The sequence below is a fragment of the Buteo buteo genome, chromosome 33 (genome assembly GCF_964188355.1).
Source record: "Buteo buteo chromosome 33, bButBut1.hap1.1, whole genome shotgun sequence".
NCBI classification, from domain to species: Eukaryota; Metazoa; Chordata; class Aves; order Accipitriformes; family Accipitridae; genus Buteo; species Buteo buteo.
The window spans coordinates 1,659,512-1,680,863 of record NC_134203.1 but is presented as its reverse complement, the minus strand read 5'-3'; the positions used below and the strand labels follow the sequence as shown (position 1 = coordinate 1,680,863).

The window sequence follows — 21,352 nt, the reverse complement described above, 5'->3', positions numbered from 1 at the left end:
TTGAGATGTTTGCTCCAGCACCTGGTGAGCTCCTGGAGTTTTTCAGGTGGTATTTAGGAGACAGCTTCACATGGGGTGAGGAGCACGGGGGTTCGCATGGAGGGCTTTCAATTTATTTCTGAATGTGATGGACCCCAAGCAGCCCTGACTCTGATTTTGCTTCTAATTTGGGAACAGTGCTTTCCAGCCCCTCTGAAGTGTCACAGGAAAAAGGAGAAGCATGGCGAAACGTGGAAAAACCTTTGGTTCTGTGCCTTTTCCAGTTTGGGGATGTCATGTTTGGGGAAGCTGGAGAGAGGACCGAGCACAACGTACCCACATTTACTTCAGTCTCTGGCAAGGAAGGCATCAGTTGCCTTGGTAGATGCCATCTCCTGCTGTTGGGACCTCTGCTTATTGGGCCTCCTGGCCTCCCTCCCATCATCCCAGGTGCTTTGGGGGCACAGCCCTCAGTTTGCGAGCCTGACAGACCCTGAGATGAGGTTGAAAGCGGGGTCCCTCTGCACTGGGATGGTTTTAGGCATGGGGTGCCAGCAGGGAACCGTGAGCTACCAGGCAAGAGCCCGTCTTGTGCCCCCATGAACCTCAGCAGGGAGGTTCCCCATGGTTGGGTCCCCAAGGGATGGTGGCAGGCTGGGGGCACAGGGCAAGGAAAATGGGGCTCTGTGGCCATCCCAAAACGCATCCAGGGAGGATGGCTGAGTATTCAGGGTTGTGGGGTAATAAACTTTGCAGCTCTGGCACCTGGCGTGGTCAAGAAAAGGGGGGACTTGCCTCCATCCAAGGTCTGGGGGACGCTGTGGCAGAGGAGCACAAAAGCAGCTCATGTTCCACCCCCCCAGCACTCATGCCCATCACACCTAGAGGGTTGGGGTCCCCCTTTTAATTCGTTTGCACCCCTCCTTCTGCTCCTCTGCTCCTTTAGCTCAGCCTTGCACTGGCTGCCAGGTTCGCTGGGCTCCTCCTTAGCCACGGGGGCTGCTCAGAGGCTGTGAAGGTGGGTTAAATAAACATCACCACACTGGGCAACACCCCCCCACACCTTGGTCGGCTATTTCAGGGCTCCTGATATAAGTCATTGGTACTGGCTGCTTTTGAGATGTCCTGCCCATCAGCTGCTGCTTTGCAGTCTTCAGGAAGGCAGATTAGGGAAAAGGACGGCAGCGGGAGCCTAGTGCGACCCCCGGGGCACGAGCTTGGAGGGGGCTGGTATCATGGGGCAGCGTCTTCTGTCATGAGCTGCGTTGTCTCAGTGTCAGGGTCCTCGGAGGCTTCTGCCTTGGTGGGGAGGTAGATGGTCCCCATGGGCTGGAAGGACGTTGCCGAAGTGCTCTGGTCCCTGGGGTGCTGACGGGCTGTGAGATGGAGGGGACACCGGGCTGTCACCAGGCTCTAGCAGATGCTGAGCTGATCCCCATCTCCCTGTCCCCCTGGATTTTGGGGTGGCCGGAGTGGGGATCGTGAGTTTGAGGGGGACACACAGGCATGGGACTGTCACCTCCAGTGTCGGCTGCTGCCATGCACCTCCTCTTCAGGTTGAGCCACAGCAGGACCCCGCTCAGCAGCATCACCAGGGCCAGCAGTGCTATCAGCACCGAGCAGGATGGTGAAGCACCTGGGGTTGGGAGAACAGACTTGGGATCCCATTTCCAGCCAAGACCAGTAACAGCATGCAAGAAAACCTAACACTGAACACAGCCTGACCTCCCCCAGCAGCTCAGCTGGTGGTGGAGATGGGCTTTCCTTAATTAGTCTTCACATTAAGACCCATTTCCCTGTGTGGACAATGGGATGGAGGGGTCAAAGCGACCTTCCATGTTCCTGCTGCTGTTACAACCTCCATCAGTTCTCTGGTGCATTGTTCCACTTAGGATTTGGGGTGCTACATCTCACACAGGCCTTTTTCTGACCCTCCTCCATCTTTCAAAGTTGTCCCAGCTCTACCATAACCTATCTGAGAAACAAGGGCTGGTCCTGGGTTTGGGGTAGGGGGGAATAAGGAAATTTGGGCTCCAAGAAGAAATGGGAGGGATGAGTGTGTTTTGGACTCAGGAAAGCATCTCCGATGCTCCCAAGGGTGACGGAAAATGAGGCGCATCCCCCAGGAAAGGCCCTCAAGAGCTTGCGGGGATGAACATGTGCCACCTTTCCACTTTCTTCTCTCCTTGGGACCTTCTCCCCCCACCCAGCACAGACACCACGGAGCATCCCGGTGCTCACCCTTCGGCTTTGTGCACACCACGCCAGCTGCCGAGCCCTGCCTGCACAGCCCCAGCCCTGTCTCTCTCTGCTGGCACTCCAGGAGCAGCGACTCAGTCCCCCGGCAGCTCAGCCCCTCCAGCAAGGCATGGCCGTCCCCCTGGCTTTGCCGGGCTCCGACGGGCACCGACAAGGCTGGTCCGCAGCCCAGCTGCCTGCAGACCACCCCGGCTTCCAGCAGGCTCCAGCCAGTGCTGCACACCCCATGCCAGGTAGCGTTGTAAAGCACCTCCACCCGTCCCGCGCAGGGACCGGAGCGGTCCTGCAGCCGTACCTGCAAGGGGTTTGTGCCTGCAAGAGGATGCAAAGGGGGTGAGACAGTCCCTCCAACCCTGCAGGCAGATGGGAGAGGGGCATGCAAGGCGCACACGCATGCAAGGATGGTCGTGCATGCCATGTGTCTCATACCTGCTGCACCATTCCCCCCCACCCTCCCAGCTCCTGATGTCCCACCAGTGTTGCCAGCTTCCCAATCCCAGATAAAACCCTTTTTTTGGGGGCATCTGAGCATTCCCCCCCTTCCCGGGGACCACCTGAGCACACGACTCCTGCGTCTTCATCGTGGTTGCAGTTATGGAGTCCCCAGTTGCTAAGGCCGCACTGGGAGAAGGTGGTCTCCATGCCAGTGCACTCCACGTTGTCCAGCCAGATGGGGTCCAACCCATGCCCGAAGTGAGCTTGGTCTGGGACTGACACGGCTGTCCCACAGTCCAGCTGCCGGCAGACCACCTTGGCATCCTTCAAATCCCAGCTGTCGTCGCAGATGGTCCCCCACTGGTGTTCGTGAAACACCTCGACTCTTCCAGCACACCGGTTTGGGCCGTTGGCCAGGCGGACTTGCACCCCTGTGAAGTTGGCATCTGCCAGGAGAAATCTGGTTAGGAAAGGAGAACAGGGTACCCATCACTTCACAAAAAAAAAATTAAAAAAAATCCCTAAACCAGAAGCCAGAGTGCAAATACAGAGTCATTATGGTCCACCCCAGCAAGGGATGCAACCCCCCGCCCCCCGCCCCAGCCCTTCCAGGGGAGCATGGCTGTAGGTATGGACTTCAGTTGCACCTTCATATCCTAAAATGGTGATGTCTCCTCCATGCAAGCATGTGGACCAGACAACGGAGACCAGGCTGGGAATTTGGGGTCGGGTGGTCCCCTCGAGACAGGGCTTGGCTTGCTTAGTGCCGTGGGGAGGGGGGGGAGTGTGAAGGTTTCAATGAGATGTTGGTTATAAATGGGGTGGGAACCTGTTGCTGGGTTGGGGGCAAGCCTAGCCAAAAAGAGGTTATGACCCTTTGCCAGCTCCTCTCCCCCAAAAACATGCCTTCCCAGGGCTAGCATCATCCCAGAGGCAGCCAGATGCAGGATAGACCCTCCTCTCTGTGAGTGTGTGTGTGTCCCCAGATGCCCTGTGTCACAGGATGGGACCTACCTGAGCACACCACGCCGGCATCTTCTCCGTGGTGGCAGTTACTTTGCCCCCAAGGACGGGCTCGGCAATGGGCGAGGGCATCCTCGCTCCCGGTGCAGGTCACATCATCCAGCCAGATGTGCCCCGTCCCCTGCCCGAAGCGAGCCCGACCGGGGGCTGCCTCAGCTCTGCCGCAGCCCACCTGCCTGCACACCACCTCCGCGTTGTTCAGGTTCCAGCCGTCGTCGCAGACTGTCCCCCACTGCCCGGCGTAGAGCACCTCCACCCTCCCGGCGCAGCGGTTCGGTCCTGCCAGACGGACCTCTGCCCTGACCTCATCTGCAGGCAGAGAAGCAGGCGATGCAGCGTTGAGGACAAGAGGACCGCATGTCCAGGGAAGGGGCTTTCTGCTGGCAGCAGCCAGGTTGCAAACCTAGGGCAGATGCCCAGCCACGCTGGGATGGGAGGACGGATCCTGCCCTAAGCCCTGCCTGCAGAGACGTGCAGGCAGGCACGGCCCTTGGGGCTTTGTGAGCACCACCAGGCACTTACGTTCAGCTTCCAGACTCAGTCCCTGATGGGGAAGGGGAGAAATAAATCCCCCTCTCCCCCTTTCAGACCCTCGCTGGGACCCAGCAGAGTCTCGGTGCAGCCCACATCCCAAACCAGGTGTCATTGTCCTTTCCCCCCCCCCTTCCCTGCTCAGCTGGGCCAAGGGCAGTTGGATCGGAGCAGCCCCATGGGCTACTGGGGTGTGGGGATGGGGACCAACACTGCCAAGGGGACAAGCGCCCGTGCCCTTGAAATCTCCATCCTGCAGGCAAAGCTTCTGGGGTTAGATTGGAGAGGAAAAGGCTTTTCTTTTGGGGGGGGGGGAGTGGAGAGAGCAGCTCCAAGCTGTGCTTTTAGGACCCTTCAAGAATGAGCATCACCTGAGCAGATCACGCCGGCATCCTCTTCGTGGGCGCAGCTGTTGATTCCCCAGGGCCTGGCCTGACAATCCACGAGGGCGTTCTCCCCCCCGACGCAGGCGACCCTGTCCAGCCAGATGGGATCCAGCCCCCTCCCGAAAGAAGCCCCTGTTGGGGCCGCGGTGGCCGTCCCGCAGCCCAGCTGCCGGCAGACCACTGCCGCGTCCCTCAGGTCCCAACCGTCGTCGCAGACCGTCCCCCATTGCTGGTTGTGAAAGACCTCCACTCTCCCGGCGCAGTGATGCGGGCCGTCCACGAGCCGGACAGTCAATGTGTTGGTTATGCTGGTGACTGGAAGCACTGCAGAAATGTCACGATAGGTTGGGGACACACGTGGTGCCGGTGGCAGTGCCCCGGGCTGGGGTGAAAGGAACCCCCATCCCAGGAAGGGCTTGACCATCCCCCTGTAGCATCACTCCAGAGGCAGCAAGATGCAGGACGGACACCCCCGGTCCCACCGGGACACCCTGTGTTGTAGGAGCAGGACCTACCTGAGCACATCACGCCGGCATCTTCTCCGTGGTGGCAGTTAGTCTGGCCCCAGGAACGGGCTCGACACTGGGCGAGGGCGTCCTCGCTCCCGGTGCAGGTCACGTCATCCAACCAGATGCGCCCCGTCCCCTGCCCGAAGTGAGCCCGACCGGGGGCTGCCTCAGCTCTGCCGCAGCCCACCTGCCTGCACACCACCGCTGCATCGTTCAGGTCCCAGCCGTCATCGCAGACCGTCCCCCACTGCCCGGCGTAGAGCACCTCCACCCTCCCGGCGCAATGATGTGGCCCGTCCACCAGCCGCACGGAGGATGAGCTGGAGTTGCCTGCTTTTGTGGAGAGAGAGAGAAATAGGTAGACACATGGCTGGAGGGCACCCCCACATCCCTGGACCACCCCCTGCCTGCATCCATGGACTACCCCCATCATCAGCACCCCATGTGCCTCCAGGAAGGAGCAGGGCAGGGTCAGCGTTCGGGTATTGATAGCATTGATTAAAAAAGGCATTGACACGACGGGGTTGCTGCCATTTTACTGGGGGGGACAAAACCCTGGGCCTGATGCCTGGCTGCAGGGTTTGGGTTGGAAGGGACCTTTAAAGACCATCTAGTCCAACTCCCATTCCACAGGCAGGGACACCTTGCACTAGATCAGGTTGCTCAAGGCCCTGTCCAACCTGAACGTGACCACTTCCAATATAGACTCAATAGAATGGTTTGAGTTGGAAGGGACCTTTAAAGATCCCCTAGTCCAACCCCCCCTGCAATGAGTGGGGTCATCTTCCGCTAGATGAGGTTGCTCAAAGCCCCATCCCACCTGGCCTTGAACACTTCCAGGGATGCAGCATCTACAATTTCTCTGGGCAACCTGTGCCAGTGTCTCGCCACCCCCATTGTAAAAAAAATTCTTCTTTATGTCCAATCTAAATTTACACTCTTTCAGTTTAAAACCCTTGCCCCTTGTCCTGTCACTACAGGCCCTGGTAAAAAGTCACTCTCTGCCTTTCTTATAAGCCCCCTTTATATATCAAAAGGCTGCAAGAAGGCCTTCTCCAGGCTGAACAACCTCAGCGCTCTCAGCCTTTCTCCACAGGAGAGGTGTTCCATCCCTCTGACCATTTTTGTGGCTCTCCTCTGGACCGGCTCTAACAAGTCCACGTCTTTCTTGCGCAGAGGACCCCAGATCTGGATGGTGGTCTGGGGTCTCACTAGAGCGGAGCAGAGGGGCAGAATCACCTCCCTTGACCTGCTGGCCATGATATGGCTGACTTTCTGGGTTGCAAACGCACATTGCTGGCTCACCTCCAGCTTTTCATCCACCAGTACCCCCAAGTCCTTCTCCGCAGGGCTGCTCTCAATCCCTTCATCCCCCAATCTATACCAATACTGGGGGTTGCCCCAATCCGAGTGCAGGACCTTGCACTTGGCCTTGAGGTGAAGGTGCAGGAGATACACATGGGTGAGAGCTGCAAGAAGCTCCTACACCAATCCCGCACACACAGCATCTCCTCCAGAGGGGGCCAGCTGCCCGCCCCTGGGTACCGGCAGGAGCTCTGCCTCTGGCCAGCCCCATCCCCGCTCTCACCTGCGCACACCACGCCAGCGTCCTCCCCGTGGTGGCAGTTGTGGATGCCCCGCGTCTTGGCTTGACAGTGGTCCAAGCTGGTTTCCTCCCCCGTGCAGCTCACGTCATCCAGCCAGATGGGGCCGGCTCCCCACCCAAACCGAGCCGAGCTGGGGGCCGAGAGGGCCACCCCGCAGCCCAGCTGCCGGCAGACCACCATCGCATCACTCAGGTCCCAGTTGTCGTCGCAGACCGTCCCCCACTCGTTGTTATAAAACACCTCGACCCTCCCGGCGCACTTGCTTAAACCACCCACCAGGCGAAGCCTGGGGCTGTTGGCAATTCCCGAGCCTGAAAAATACCCCAAAATGAGCATTATATTAGGGACATGCTTGTGCATCTTAACACCTGCTGGGTTGGAGAGCGCAGGACATCCCCGTGGCAGGTCTGGGTGGTGTTGGTGCAGAGACCTTGCCCTTTATCAGAGACTTGCCAGAAAGTGAGCACAGGGGTTTTTGCAGGGTGGAAGGAGGTACAGAAGATCCCTTCCACCCGTTGCACCCTGAGGGTGGTTGCACCCTGGTTCAGAGGTCGGGACAGGAGAAAGCACGTGTTTCCACCTGAGGGACACCATGCTGGGAAGAACGGATGTACAAGGGTCCTTCCCAGTGTTTCTCCATGCTTTCCTTCCCCCTTGCTTGGAAGCTGCATCACCTAGGTTCACCTGGCACTACCCACTTCTTGCCCTAGAGGAGATGGCAAAGGATCTTTTTGTGATTGTCCCTGTCCTGACTGCTTCTGACTGCTGCATTGACCTGTCTGTGGAGGTTGACCTTCCAAGGCCAAGGCTAGACTGGTAGCAGCTAGCTCAAAAGTGGTATATGACATGAGAGCAGCTGGTTCCAGTGCATCTTTCTGCATTTACCTGCACATCTTTGCAATTTACAGTCCCGGCAGCACAAGTCGCTCTGCCTGCTCTTGAGCACCCATGCACGTTCCAGCTACCGTCCCCAAAGGGTGCAGGTGCTTCACACCATGGAAACATCTTGGACACCTCCAATGGTACCAGACACTGAGGCGTGTCTTAAACCATGCTGCTTTTTTGGCCAGCATATTGTATTTTTCCATGTCTCTGAACACTGTTATTTTAACATGGTTTCTACTGATCTGGGCAATTTGTTGGCCAACTTGTTCCCAAACTGTTCCCAGCCTGCAGAAGGATAGGGCTTGGTCTGTCTTACAGAGAAAGCATGTGGTGAGAGTTACCTGAGCACACAACGCTAGCGTCTTCCACGTGGTTACATGTATGGTGTCCCCAAGGCTTGACCAGGCATTCAGCAAGGGTGGCTTCTGTCCCGAGGCAACTCACCCCATCTAGCCAGATGGGGCCAGATCCTTGCCCGAAACCAGATAAACCTGGGGCTGACACGGCCGTCCCGCAGCCCAGCTGCCGGCACACCACAGCTGCATCATTCAGGTCCCAGCCATCGTCACAGACGGTCCCCCACTGCTGGCTGTGAAAGACCTCCACCCTCCCGGCGCAGGGGTGCGGGCCATTCACCAGCCGCAGGGCTTCTGAACTCCCCAGGTCCAAGTCTAAAAACAGAATCGGGGGACAATAAATCCTTGCCAGAAATGCCTGCCTGTCCCGTGGTTGGCAATGCGGTGGCCCTCCCCTTGCAAGGGGTCTTGCAAGGTCTCCACCAGCATGTAGCATTTCTGCTACTGCTGCACCCTGGGTGTGCATGCCTGAACACCTTTTGGGACAAGCCTGTGAGGACCATGCCCAGTAGATTGTGAATTTGGCTAAATTACCGAAGAGCTCCCATGATGGGAGTATCCCCATGGGGACAAGCAGACAAGGAAGCACCAGGTGCATCATGCACCTGAGCAAGGAGTAGCTTGGTGAGGAGGAGAGACTCTCCAAGGACTAGAGGCTGTGTGGTATCATGTTTCAAAAAAAAAACACGGGACAGCTACAACCCTGGTATGCCAGGGCTCTTTGTGCTTGATGGAAAACCTCCATTTTACAGGCTTGGGATTTCTGGGAATCCTGGGCTTGGGATTTCCAAGCACTTTGCCTGAGGGAAGCCAGGGACTGGTAGACCTCGAAACAGAAAACACCTTGTGCTTCCTGATAGGACCACAGGAACAAGGGGTGGTTGAGCCAGGACAAGGAAGAGGCAGATGGGTGAATTTGGTCAAAATGCACGGCCTCCCCCAGGGGAGGACTGATCCCCGACTCACCGCCACTGACCTGCGGCCACAGAGCACGAGACGCTTGCATGCCCACTCGACTTGCAGCTCTCAGCGCCCCAGAACTTGACCTTGCATTCGAAGAGGGCCTTCTCTGTCCCGGTGCACTCCACGGCATCCACCCAGATCAGGCCATCTCCTGTCCCAAACTGGGTAGACCCCACGGCCGAGCGTGCCTCCCCACAGCCCAGCTGCTGACACACCACATGGGCTTCGGCCAGGTCCCATCCGTCGGTGCAGATGCCCCCCCAGCGCTCATCATGAAACACTTCAACTTTGCCAGAGCATGGGTCTGAGCCGTTTACCAGGCGGAGGTTTCCGAGATCAGAAATGCCCGATCCTACAACATCGGAGAGCATACACATGATAAGGAGATGATACCTTCTGCCTTGTGAAGCTTCTGGCTGCCAGCAATGGGTTTACATCAGAGGCTCAGGAGCCTTGAGGGTCAAGGATGCTCTTGTGACAACAGAGAGGGCAGACCTTTGAGGTGTGATGTGAACTGGCCCAAGTGGTGACCAAGGCTTTATTAGCATGGGCTTGACTAGACTATAGTCAATGGACCTTATATAGTTTGCCTTCCTAAAGCAGACACATAGGGTAGGGTCAAGTTGCCAAGATGTAGGCGTCCTTGTGCTATTTGGGACTTCTGGAATACTTCACCTGCCCTCCAGCTGCTGCTCCTGAAGGGCACAGGTTTTCCTGGAGGATCTCTTAGCCCAGCTAGGGTGAGATGCTACCTTCCCATGCTGGGTCAACTGAATTCAATGCTGGCTGTCTCAGTCAGTGACACCCGGATATTAAGTCCATCCTGATATTAAGTGACCTGGTTGCAATCCAGTGGCCCCAGCTTCTTAAAAGGCACTAAAATGGGCTGAGGGGTTCCTCTGGCAGAAAGTCAGAGCTGGAGAGGAGAGAGAAGGATGGGAGATGGGCTCTCATGGGCTCATGCAGCTCTGAGCATCATGGGGTACATCTACCATGGATCAGCTGAAGGTGTCAGAGGGTCCTCCCTGACCGTGATGGGAGAAGACCCATTTGTACTGCCGCCTGCCCTGCTGTGAAGAAGGAGGTGGCTGTGTTTTAATTTGCCTGATGAGAATAGTCTCTGGCCCATGCTAACTGCCAGGATTTGTGATAAATAACATCAGCCAAAAGCATGCCAGAGACCATATTTTTAGCCATAGCCGTGCAAATGGGCAAGGCATTTGTTTTTCTAAGACTTTAATGTCTGCGTACAGCTGCCCTGTTCCACCAGAATGGACCACAGGGGGCTGACTTCAAAGCAAAGGGTCTCCAGGCTGGCTGCAAACTGTTCCTGCGTCGCAAGATCTTGCACCCATAGGGGAAAGCAGAGTCAAACCCCAGAGCCATGGTTTGCCATGGTGCTCCTGGTGCCATGACAAGCGGTGGTTACCTGAGCACACCACGCTGGCATCTTCACCATGCTCGCATCCATGGACACCCCAGGCCTTGGTTCTGCATTCGGAGAGGGCTGCCTCGGTCCCCATGCAGTGCACGTCATCCAGCCAGATGGGTCCCTGTCCCTCCCCGAAGTGAGCCCGCCGTGGAGCCGATACCACCTTCCCACAGTCCAGCTGCTGGCACACCACTTTGGCATCCGCGAAGTCCCAGCTGTCATCGCACACTGTCCCCCATTTCTCATCGTGAAACACCTCGACCCTCCCAGCGCAGCGACCTGGGCCATCCACCAGCCGGATTGGGATGAAGCTGGAAGCAGCCGAGCCTGCAAACAGGCAGGGAGATGCTCAGAGCATCCAGCCCCTTCATGAGAGGAGGAGGGACGCTGCGTTTTGGCACGTAGCTGGTGCTGTGTGGTTACATCGCGTCTGAATGCACAGCATCTCATTCCCACCTCACGGAGGAACATCTCAACGGGTTTAGGGGTACTTGACCCAGCAGCAAGTGGGGTGAAGCTGGCATCTTGCTCCCAGCTGGGACCGGGGAAATTACCAGTGCATCCTGACTCACTGCTGGTGCTGGAGTGAAACCCACCTGAGCATACCACGCTGGCGTGCTTTCCGTGGCTGCAGCTGCTTTCTCCCCACGGGCTTGCCTGGCATTTCGTAAGGGCTGGCTCTGTCCCCTGGCAGTTCACGTTGTCCAGCCAGATGCGTGGGGGTCCGGAGCCGAAATCCACCCCCTCCAATGCTGGCAGTGCCATCCCGCAGCCCAGCTGCCGGCACACGACCTCGGCGTCCTGCTTATCCCAGCCGTGGTCACAGATGGCTCCCCACTCCTCCTGGTGAAGCACCTCAACTCGGCCAGCACAGCGGTGCGAGCCGTTTGCCAGCCGCAGATGAACCGGCTCGGGGATGATTGAGTCTGCAAACACCCGAGAGAGTTATTGATGCCTTCAGACAGCCACCAGTTTCCCTCCATGCTTATTCTATTGTAATTAAGCTCCCAGCCCCTATTCAAGCTGCCAAAAGGCACAGACGAGGGGAGAAGAGGAGGGGTGAAACCCAAAACTCCCATCAGGAGCACGCTGCACCAGAGCATCTCCCTGCAGAGGGTGGTCCACACTGGTCCCCAGCCCTACTCCCTGCAAGAACTGCTTGCCAGGTGGGTCACTTTTGACGAGCTTCCCTGGAATGAGTTGGTCCTGTTGTTGGAGCTGGAAGGTTCCTGGTGGGGTGGGAAATAGGGATCCCTGCAGGAACGCCTCCCACCACCTTAAATAAACATCTTGGGATGGGAAGAGCAGCCCTCCAATGGGACCATCAGGTACAGGGATGGTCTGGGAAAACCCCACTGGTTGCTGATGATGACCCCCAGTCTTACCTGGGGGTGCAGACCCGCCATCATGACACCCCCCCCCCCCCCACCACCACCTTGCGTGGAGCAATGCCGAAGGAGCATTGGTCACCTGAGCAAACCACACCAGCATCTTCCCCGTGGTAGCAATTATTGATGCCCCACGGCCGGGCCCGGCAGGCAGACAATGTGCTCTCCCTCCCTGTGCAATTTGTCTCGTCCATCCAGATGATGCCATTCCCGCGCCCGAACTGACCCCCCCTGGGGGCCGACAGTGCTCGTCCACAATCCAGCTGCCGGCAGACAACCTCAGCATCCAGCAGGTCCCAGTTGTCATCACACACGGTCCCCCACTGCTTGTTATGGAAGATCTCGACCCTGCCAGCGCAGCGGCTGCCATAGTTCACCAGCCGGACCTGGTCGCCCTCCGAGTTACCTAAAAGAGCGAAATATGGGAACAGGCCAGCACGCTGCGACCCATGGGTAAGGAAAAGTGCCCTGGCACCTTCCCAGGTTGCTGAGTGTTGCACCAAGTGCTGCAGGTTTGTCTAATCACCACAAAAAGCAGCTGGCTGATCCCCAGTGCCTGCTGGCTAAGGGGCGAGAGGTTGCAAGCTGCACGGCAGCAGCATCCCACCCACTGGCATCAGCACCAACCCCTCCAGCAGGACGCCCAAAATTCCTCCCGCCGCCCAGATACCCCATGACACTCTGCGATGGAAACGCCCACAAAAAGGACACGTTGTCCAGGGCTGCTTGCAGAAGTGGAAAATCAAGGTGATGGACCCAAGACCCACCACTTCTCATGTCGTGTCTCTCCCGAGGGGGTTACCTGCGCACACCACGCCAGCTGCTCTCCCGTGGTGACAAGTGCTGTTGCTCCAGGGCTTCGCCTTGCACGCAGAGAGGGCGGTCTCTGTACCCATGCAGCTCACGCTGTCAGGCCACATTTGCCCGGGTCCTTGCCCAAAATGCGACCCGCCAGGTGCCCACAGCGCTCTCCCACAGCCCAGCTGCCTGCACACCACTCGAGCTTCGGCCAGACCCCAGCCCTCATCACACAGGGCTGCCCAGGTTCCGTCGTGAGTGATCTCCACCCTGCCTTCGCAGCGCGTCGAACCGTTGGCCAGGCGGAGCTCGGTGGCCATGGACACCCCTGAAGCTGCCAACGACACGCAAGGGTAAATGCACCAGGAGAGTCACAGATGCTTCTGCTCCAGCCTGAGCATCCTCCGTGTGCGGTGAGCACCCAAACAGGAGACCAAGTGCCCGAAATGCTCAGCATCCTCTTAAAAGTGAATTTTGAGGGGTGGCTTTGCAAAGGGGCTTTATTGCAAAGACACTTATTGCAAAGTCACCTTATGAGAGTCATAGAATAGTTTGGGTTGGAAGGCACCTTTCAAGATCATCTAGTCCAACCCCCCCTGCAGTGAGCAGGGACATCTTCAACAAGATCGGGTTGCTCAGAGCCCCATCCAACCTGGCCTAGAATGTTTCCAGGGATGGGGCATCTACCACCTCTCTGGGCAACCTGTTCCAGTGTTTCACCACCCTCCTCATAAAACATTTCTTCCTTCTATCTAATCTGAATCTACCCTCTTTTAGTTTAAAACCATTACCCCTTGTCCTGTCACTACAGACCCTATGAAAAAGTCTGTCCCCATCTTTCTTATAAGCCCCCTTGAAGTATTGAAAGGCCACAAGAAGGTCTCCCCAGAGCCTTCTCTTCTCCAGGCTGAACAACCCCAATGCTCTTAGCCTTTCCTCACAGGAGAGGTATTCCAGCCCTCTGGTAATTTTTGTGGCCCTCTTCTGGACCTGCTCCAACAGGTCCATGTCTTTCCTGTACTGAGGACCCCAGAGCTGGATTCTGTACTCCAGGTGGGGTCTCACCAGAGCGGAGTAGAGGGGCAGAATCACCTTCCTTGACCTGCTGGCCATGCTTCTTTTGATGCAGCCCACGATACGGTTGGCTTTCTGGGCTGCAAACGCACATTGCTGGCTCATGCCCAGCTTTTCATTGACCAGTACCCCCAAGTCCTTCTCTGCAGGGCTGCTCTCAATCCCTTCATCCCCCAGCCTGTGCTGATACTGGGGGTTGCCCCGACCCAGGTGCAGGACCTTATAGCAAAGACACTTTATTGTGAAGTCACCTTATTGCAAAGGCACTTTCCTGCTCCCTGTTGCACAGCCCAAATAAAAGAGCTGAGCTACACGTGCATCAAAAACTCCATCAAAAGCCCTGCATCATGGGTAATGGGCAACACAGATTGGGTAGATGGGCAGGAACTGGGGAGAGTGAGTTACGCCTGCAGAAAGCTTTGCATGGTACAGCCTACTTGCTCCCAAGCAAACCGTGCTTTGGGGTAGGTCTTTGGTAATTCATGCACGCAACTGCAAACGAATGGCCCTTTGCTGTTCCTGCAGCTTAGCACTGGATCCATGGCAGCAGGAGGCAGGCGAAGGCTTTGCAGGGTGACTTGCCCGCCTATGTGCTGCAGGTCCTCCCCAGAGCTGCAGGCGAGCACCCTTGGGGGGGATGCAGGAGCCATCCAATGATTGCTTAGGAAACCCTAAAAATCTGATATTGACCCCCTTTGCACCTCAAGGTGTGTCACCTGAACATATCACTCCAGCATCCTCCCCATGGAAGCAGTTGTTGTCTCCCCACGCATTGGCCCGGCAGTCAAAGAGGGTGTCCTCGGTGCCAGTGCAGTTCACCTCATCCAACCAGATGGGATCGTGGCCCCTCCCAAAATGAGCCCCTCTGGTGGCCGACAGCGCTGTGCCACAGCCCAGCTGCCGGCAGACCACTGTCGCGTCCACCAGGTCCCAGCCGTCGTCACAGACTGTCCCCCACATCTGGTGGTGGAGCACCTCCACCCTCCCGGCGCAGCGATTGGGGCCGTTGAGCAGCTGGAGGGTGCCCAGGGCGGTGATGCTGGATTCTGTGGATATCCCAAGAGGGACAGTCGGAGAACGGTTGTGCATCACCGCCGGTACAGCAGGAAGGGATGCAAGGGTGCACAGCCAGATGGCTGCTGTCCCGGGCTACCTGAGCACTCAACGCTGGCGTCCTCCACGTGGTTACAGTTGTGTTCCCCCCATGGCTTGGCTTGGCATTCAGAGAGATTCCTTTCCTTCCCAGTGCAGTTGACCTCATCCAACCAGATCTGTCCCGTCCCTTCTCCGTACCGAGCTCCCGGTGCCACCGACAGCAACGTCCCGCAGCCCAACTGCTGGCACACGACTCGGCCCTCGGGGGAACCCCAGCCATCGTCGCACACTGTGCCCCACGTCCCGTTGTAGAGCACCTCCACCCGCCCGGCACAGCGGCCGGGGCCTCCCACCAGGCGAAGGAACCCCCCTGGGCTCTCAGCAGCTGCGCCTGCAAAGCCGGGAGGGGAAAGAAGAAGGGAGGTGAAATCCTGGGAGTGGATGGGGCTCGGCTGCTCACACGTTTGAGACGGCTCCTGTCCCCCAAAAAGGGTTTCAGAGGTTGTGTTGACCATCCCACACCTGCCCTGGGCATCTCAGATGGCCCTGGGCATCTGTAGTCAACTGAGCCCCATCTCTGCATCTAAACTCTGAATTTAACCATCTTAGCCTCAGTGTGGATCCCACATCCCAGGAGCCCTTTTCTTGCTCATGTAACAGGCAGGAAAAAAAAAAAAAGGGTATTTCAGCTTATATGTGTTTTTGTACACGTGGTCAGCAGCAAAGATGTAGCTTCACCATCAAGAGTGGGTAATTCCTTGGAGTCCAGCTGCATGGCAAGCTTGTGGGTATGAGTGGAAAAGTGCTTGAGCTAAAGGTCTTGGCAATGTGCAAGACCCATGGTGTGAGATTGCCACTGGTCCCATAGGCATGCTTTTGCAAAAGCACTAACTGAAGGGAGCCGGTGCAGAAAGGAGCTGTAACTGGATGTTAGTCATGTGGAGAGCTCAACTGGGTCAGCAGGAAAAAAAAGTTCAGGAGGGATACGATTGCGTTGTGTAAATAAGCTTTTTGACCGCGGATAATGATTTCTGAAGTGCTCAGGCACTGATCTGTGCGTGAGTCTGACCAACAGCAAGCGAGGGGCTAGACATAGCACTTGGGAAGTCACAAAAGCCAGAGAGAAGACAAAACAGGTTCAAAATCAAATCCCTGAGTCATTCAAATACGAACAACGTCTGGGCAGCTGTGGCACGCTGCATGCAGGAGTGCCTAGCTCAGCTCTTTCATTCAGGCTGCATAACAGGGAGCAGGAAAGCGTCTTTGCAATAGAGCGTCCTTGCAATAAAGCTTATTTGCAATAAAGCCCCTTTGCAAAGCTGCTCCTCAAAATTCACTTCTGCAAGGAGGCTGAACCACATGCATTGCAGGCACTCGGTCTCCAGTTTGCAAGCTCTCCTGTCCCCAGGCTAAGAGCAGAGTTCTGATGAAGCCTGGCTGTTCTGTTTCATCGTTTCCCTGTGCGCCTTTTGCTCTCCTTCCTTATTTTTACTAGGAGCAATGAGGCTACCCTGTGATAAGCAATAAATCAATCCTGCAGCTGAGACTTAGCAGAGCTGGTGGATTTCTTGTCCACCCAAGCAGAGTCAATGCACATGCGACCAAGCAATGCTTGCAAGAAACATGCCAAGTCCCAGCCCAGATGTCTCCAGCCAGCCAGGAGATACTGTCTGTCAAAGAGGCAAATGCCATACTGAATATTCCAGGAGCAGGATTTAAAAAAAAAAAGTGGGAAGATTGTACTGTTCCTCAGTAGGTCACCAAAGAAGGAGGAAACCCAAGCAAATTAAAGCAAAATTTTAGTTTCAAGAAGTAGTGGTACAAACTGGCCTTAGCAACTAATCAGCATGGAAATTAAAACAAAATCTCTACCATCAGGGAAAGCATATTCCTAATTTTGCTCACTCCAAACCTGATCAGAAGATGTTTCTGCTTGTGCCCTTTGTAAATGTCAAACAGCAGTAGGAAGGTTGCTAGAATCAAATAACCAGCTTGTGCTCTGAGCTGGGGCAGCTTGGGCAAAGCTCTGAGCCCTTTCTTAACCATTTCCAAAGCAACATTGCCATTGAACCATCAGCGTGATATTGCTCTTGCAGCAGAGATCTTCCCCATCCTCATTCTTCCCCCACCAATGTCTGAGAGCAAACCGTGGCTGCGGATAAGGGACCTGTAGGGTCTGCAGCTTCCTTCTGGCTCTGCCTGAGCACGAGGAGGGGTGTGTCTCTTGCCAGCATCTTGCCCATCTGCCCCATTAGCCCAAAAACCTATTCAGTTCCTTGTGCTGCACATCCACAAGCCACCCAGCCTTGTCCTGGCAATGTGGGTCCCTACTTGCTCACCTCTCCATCGTACGGGGAGCCGCCTCTGTTAATGCACAGTGCTGTTGGGTTTGGCCAAGCCCCCGCAGTGCTGCAGTACCATGAGTTTGCCATGTATGGTCCAGGGTAAGCCAAGATTAAAGCAGGGCAGGAGGCTGTGGCCAGCTGTGAGACAGCTTCAGGATCGGGCATGCTTCCCTCCACTCTTGTAATGCTCACAAGCCTTTAATTATGGGGCATAAGCCTTTGATTATGGGGCAAAAGCATGTGTGCAGAAGTAGACCTGCAATGCATGGCTCTTGGAGTGCAGCGGAGATAGCTGAGCTCCTGACTTCACGTAAAAAAACCTTTCATCCACCTCCAAAGCCATCACAAACCATCACATCCCCCCTGGCCCAGAACCCCGAGTGAAACCCAGGACCCCCGACCAGCCTCTGCTGTGCTCCATGAAGTGCTAGCTGAGAGCGGGCTGGCGGAGCCGACATGGCCAAAAAGCTCCTTGCAGTCAGCAGCAAAAGCAAACGCCACTCACCCCAAAGGAATGCCATCAGGACGAGGGTCCCCATGCTCTTGGCCCCACCACGGGTGGGTTGGTTTCTGCCCCCAGGGCGGCTGGACGAGGGATGGAGACTCCTCAACATCCTGAAGTTTGCAGCCTGGCCACGGGCTGGAGGTTGGCGTGGAGTGTCCTTGAGGTGCCAGCTGAGCCCGGTGTCCCACTGGCCAACTGGGAGGGCAAATTAGGATTGCTGCAGCGAGCCCTCTTCTTCCTCTGCCGTGCTTCCCCCCCTGGGAGTTTCACTACCTGTGAAGCTCTGCCAGGAGGTGACCTGCTGCCCCATGCAGCGGCCAGTCTTGTCATCGGCTTGCGAAATGGCGAGCTGTTCCAGGAAAACACGGAGCAAACAAAACACTCAGGCCTGTTTCATATGTGCCAGCCCCTGCGGGCACCTCGACTGCCCTGATGTGTCCTGGTACTAGACACCTACTTTTGACAAGATAAATCAAGCCTTTATGCACAGAACTAGGAAAATATAGCTACGTTAGCTTCATTACAAAGTGTCTGGTTCGGTTTTGGGGGGTGAGGAACCATCCACTGCAAAAGAACAGTTTACTAAAGGCTGGAAATGGCTTTATTGTGGAGGCTGGAGCCAGTGCCTGCACTGTAGCTGTCTGCCATCAGGTGAGCCTGGACACTATCCGTGATAAGAAAGGGTCTCGCACCCACCTTGCGATGCTTTGAATGGCTAGGTTGGATTTGGAAAATAAGGGGAACTGCCATTTTCTTATCCTATTGTGGCTGCACTTGCAAGACCCCAAGGGTTCCTTTTGGATTAGCAGTTTGCTTCCTCGTGGTTGTTATGCAGATGATGCTCCAGGCATGTCCCTTGAGAACTGCCACCTCAGGCATGTCCTGAGATGCTGAGAGGATGGAAGAGTTTCCTGTCCTCCCATCCCTTTGTGGTGGCACACTGAAGCTGTGCAAGGACAGAGCCCAAAGCCAGAGCAGCGTGCCGCTGGAAAAAATGAGTTTTGCAAAAGGGTCATCAAATTAACATCACTGGTTGCTCCAAAGGGGAGAGTTCAGTTGGAGGTGGGTGCTGTGCTGGTGGTGCATTGAAGATGGCGTTTGCATTGGGCAAGGATGTGACCCCTGCCAGAAACAGGGTGGATGGTTCTGCCCGTGTCTGTGCAAAAATAAGAAGCAAAACTGGAGCATATAATGGGAAGAGGACAGCATGGCCAGGATGGTCTCAGGCTGAGTTTAACCTGTTCAGCCTGGCAAAACCTGAGATGGGTAGTAGAGTGGTGAGTAGATTGCTGCCTGATCAAAAGGAAGATCAAACAGGAGAAACCCAAACCCCAGAGGCATGCAGAGCTAGGGCTGAAGACCAAAAGGAAAAAAAGAGGTGTACTAAACAAAAGCAAAAGAATAAGCAGGTGAAAATTAGGCTGGAAGCAAGTCAAAACCCATCTCATAAAAAATCAAGCAGTTGGGAAAGGTGACTGTATGCATTTGTACCGAGGATCAGTGAGCCCAAGGACTTTGCTCCCCTTCTTTGCAAACAAACAGGCCAGCAGCAAAGAGATTCCCGACACTGACCAGCATGGAAATGCTGTGAACTGTCATAGCCTGACGTGGCTGACGCAGCTCTGGGCAAGGGCATTTCTGCTGGGGCTGTTTTCAGAGTTTGGACAAACAGCCACCCTGGAAGTGAGTCATGGTCCTGCGTCTCTTCTTCTCCTTTTGAATTTGGGTGTTGTTGCCCCCTGGGAAGTCTGAAACCCCTTCTTGAGATGCTGCAGTCATTGCAGAGCATCTCTGCAGAGTAACCCATGGCTCAAGCTGGGATCTAGTAGGTGCTGGTCCTGCATGTTGGAGCCCTGAAGAGCATCAACTCATCCCAGCTTTATTACAAAGACCTTCTCCAAATGGTGCATATATTTTATTGCACAAAACTGGGTCCAAGCTCTTGTTTTCCCCTATTCTGAGGACACTGTCCAGAGCTAGAAGGAGCCCTGGGCTTTTGATGTAAACTTTGGGACAGGTAAGGCTGGAGGACCAAGTCTGCTGGGGCAGCCAGCAGGAAGATGAGAAGGCTTGGGTGCCAGCAGGAGGATAAAAAACCCTGAAGTCTGAGGAGTGATGGATGTCCATGGAGGATCAGATGACCTTGCGGCTACGCGTTGATAGGAGACACCCAGCCAGGGGGGGCCTCTGTGGCTGGGGCTTAGGGCAAGTAGCAAGACACAAATTGGTCAGAGCTGTAAGCCGCTGGCTGGGAGGGAAGGAGAGGTGGGAGGCTAGACCCGAAGGGCGTTGAAATACACACTGTGACTCTTTCATTACATGTGTCTTCTCCCTGCTGCCTCTTCCACCAACTCTTCCCTTCCATGCCCTTGTGCAGAGTTCAGCTTGGCTTGCAAGGCAAACCTTCATCACAGCCTTGTCAAGCTTGTGGTCCCTTCGTTCCCTCCCCATGACACTGGGACATTTCTCTGACTATGGCCCCTCCTGGCTTCACAAATGTGGTGCATGGTTTGAGTTTAGACCTGACTCCATGGGTTGCTTCATTAGGAATGTGACCCTTCCTTGTTGGTGGCCAGGAAAATATCTCACCCAACATTAGCAATCTTGAGTCTCCTGTATCTGACCTGATCATCTACAATCCCTCTATAGCCAAGGGGCCTGTTCTTCCACCACTTCCACCTCGCCAACTCATTCCATAGCCCTTAATCTGTATAATGCTGCATTCTTGTTCTTTTGGGTTTCAGAGTTTTTACTGGCATTCAAAAGTGAATTGAATAAATACAATGGGTGAGGCACTTCTTATCCCATTGTGGATGGGCTTTTAAGTGCAATCCTCATTTTTCAAAGGTGGTTCTGTACAGTGCAGGAGAGCCCCCTGCTCACTTGCTCCTGGATCAGGAAGTAATCCTCACTTCCATGGGAGATTAGGGAAAAAGGTATGGTCCTGTTGGGAATGCGGTGGGGATGATGGCACTGGGTGCCACTGCAGATGACTCTGCAGGAGGTTATAGGGATTATAGGGGCTAAAGGGCTGGGATTAGGGATTATAGCGGTTATAGGGCTGGGAATAAGAGGAGTCTGTGCAGATGGGGTTAGGATGCTGGAGCCTACCCAGAGGACCAGATAGGGGTTATTCTGAGAAGACCTTGCTTGGAGACTGAGGGACTTCGTGGTGCTGCATGGATGAACTGGGACCCACAGAGGCTCAGTGCAGTGAGCTGGGGGCTATGGGGCACACAGGACAGGAGTCTCCGCTCTGCCAGAGGGGATTCTCTCTGTTGACCATCACAGCAACTGCTCTGCTCTCCTGGCTCCACAGAATGGGGTCTTGTGGGGTCCTGAGGGAGCCTTGCCTTCAACAAGCCTAAGCCTCGGATGACATCCCGGTGTCCTCTGTCTTCTCTATAAGAGGTGGTTTGGCTGCAAAATGAAGGAGCAGGGTGATGCATGGAGGGTACATTCCCCAGCCCCAGGTTGGTGTGCATCCACACCAGCCAGGAGTGCAGCCAGCTCCACATACGCCATGTGCTGCAGTCCTGCTCTTACCTGGGGAGCGTCCAGCCCATCTTCCATACCTCGTCCACAGGTACAGGACCAACAGGGTCCCACAGAGCATTGCCCCCATGCCGAGGAGGCCTCCCAGCACCGAGCAGGACTGTATGACATCTGCAGGAAGAGTGAAGCTCAAGAGGGGGTTGGTTGGATGGCCTGACCCTCTCTGCCCCTCTCACCCTTCCCTTCTGCTGCACGTTTCTGGGGACTTGCAGTCACTGCCCTTCTGG

General features: G+C 55.7%; 1 protein-coding gene across 1 annotated transcript in view; it reads right to left on the bottom strand.

Annotated features, from left to right (window-relative positions):
- Window positions 1–768: 768 nt before the first annotated feature.
- Window positions 769–21,352, bottom strand: part of LOC142026390 (scavenger receptor cysteine-rich domain-containing protein DMBT1-like) — a 50,046-nt gene continuing 29,462 nt past the window's right edge. The window contains 18 exon segments of the mRNA XM_075019349.1: window positions 769–1,355; window positions 1,499–1,615; window positions 2,221–2,550; window positions 2,793–3,119; window positions 3,688–3,988; window positions 4,579–4,921; window positions 5,125–5,452; window positions 6,711–7,015; window positions 7,115–7,136; window positions 7,956–8,264; window positions 8,947–9,285; window positions 10,363–10,692; window positions 10,962–11,274; window positions 11,801–12,159; window positions 12,556–12,885; window positions 14,342–14,671; window positions 14,779–15,111; window positions 21,117–21,236. Coding sequence (XP_074875450.1) covers window positions 1,213–1,355; window positions 1,499–1,615; window positions 2,221–2,550; window positions 2,793–3,119; window positions 3,688–3,988; window positions 4,579–4,921; window positions 5,125–5,452; window positions 6,711–7,015; window positions 7,115–7,136; window positions 7,956–8,264; window positions 8,947–9,285; window positions 10,363–10,692; window positions 10,962–11,274; window positions 11,801–12,159; window positions 12,556–12,885; window positions 14,342–14,671; window positions 14,779–15,111; window positions 21,117–21,236 — 4,979 coding nt within the window. The 3' untranslated portion in view covers window positions 769–1,212.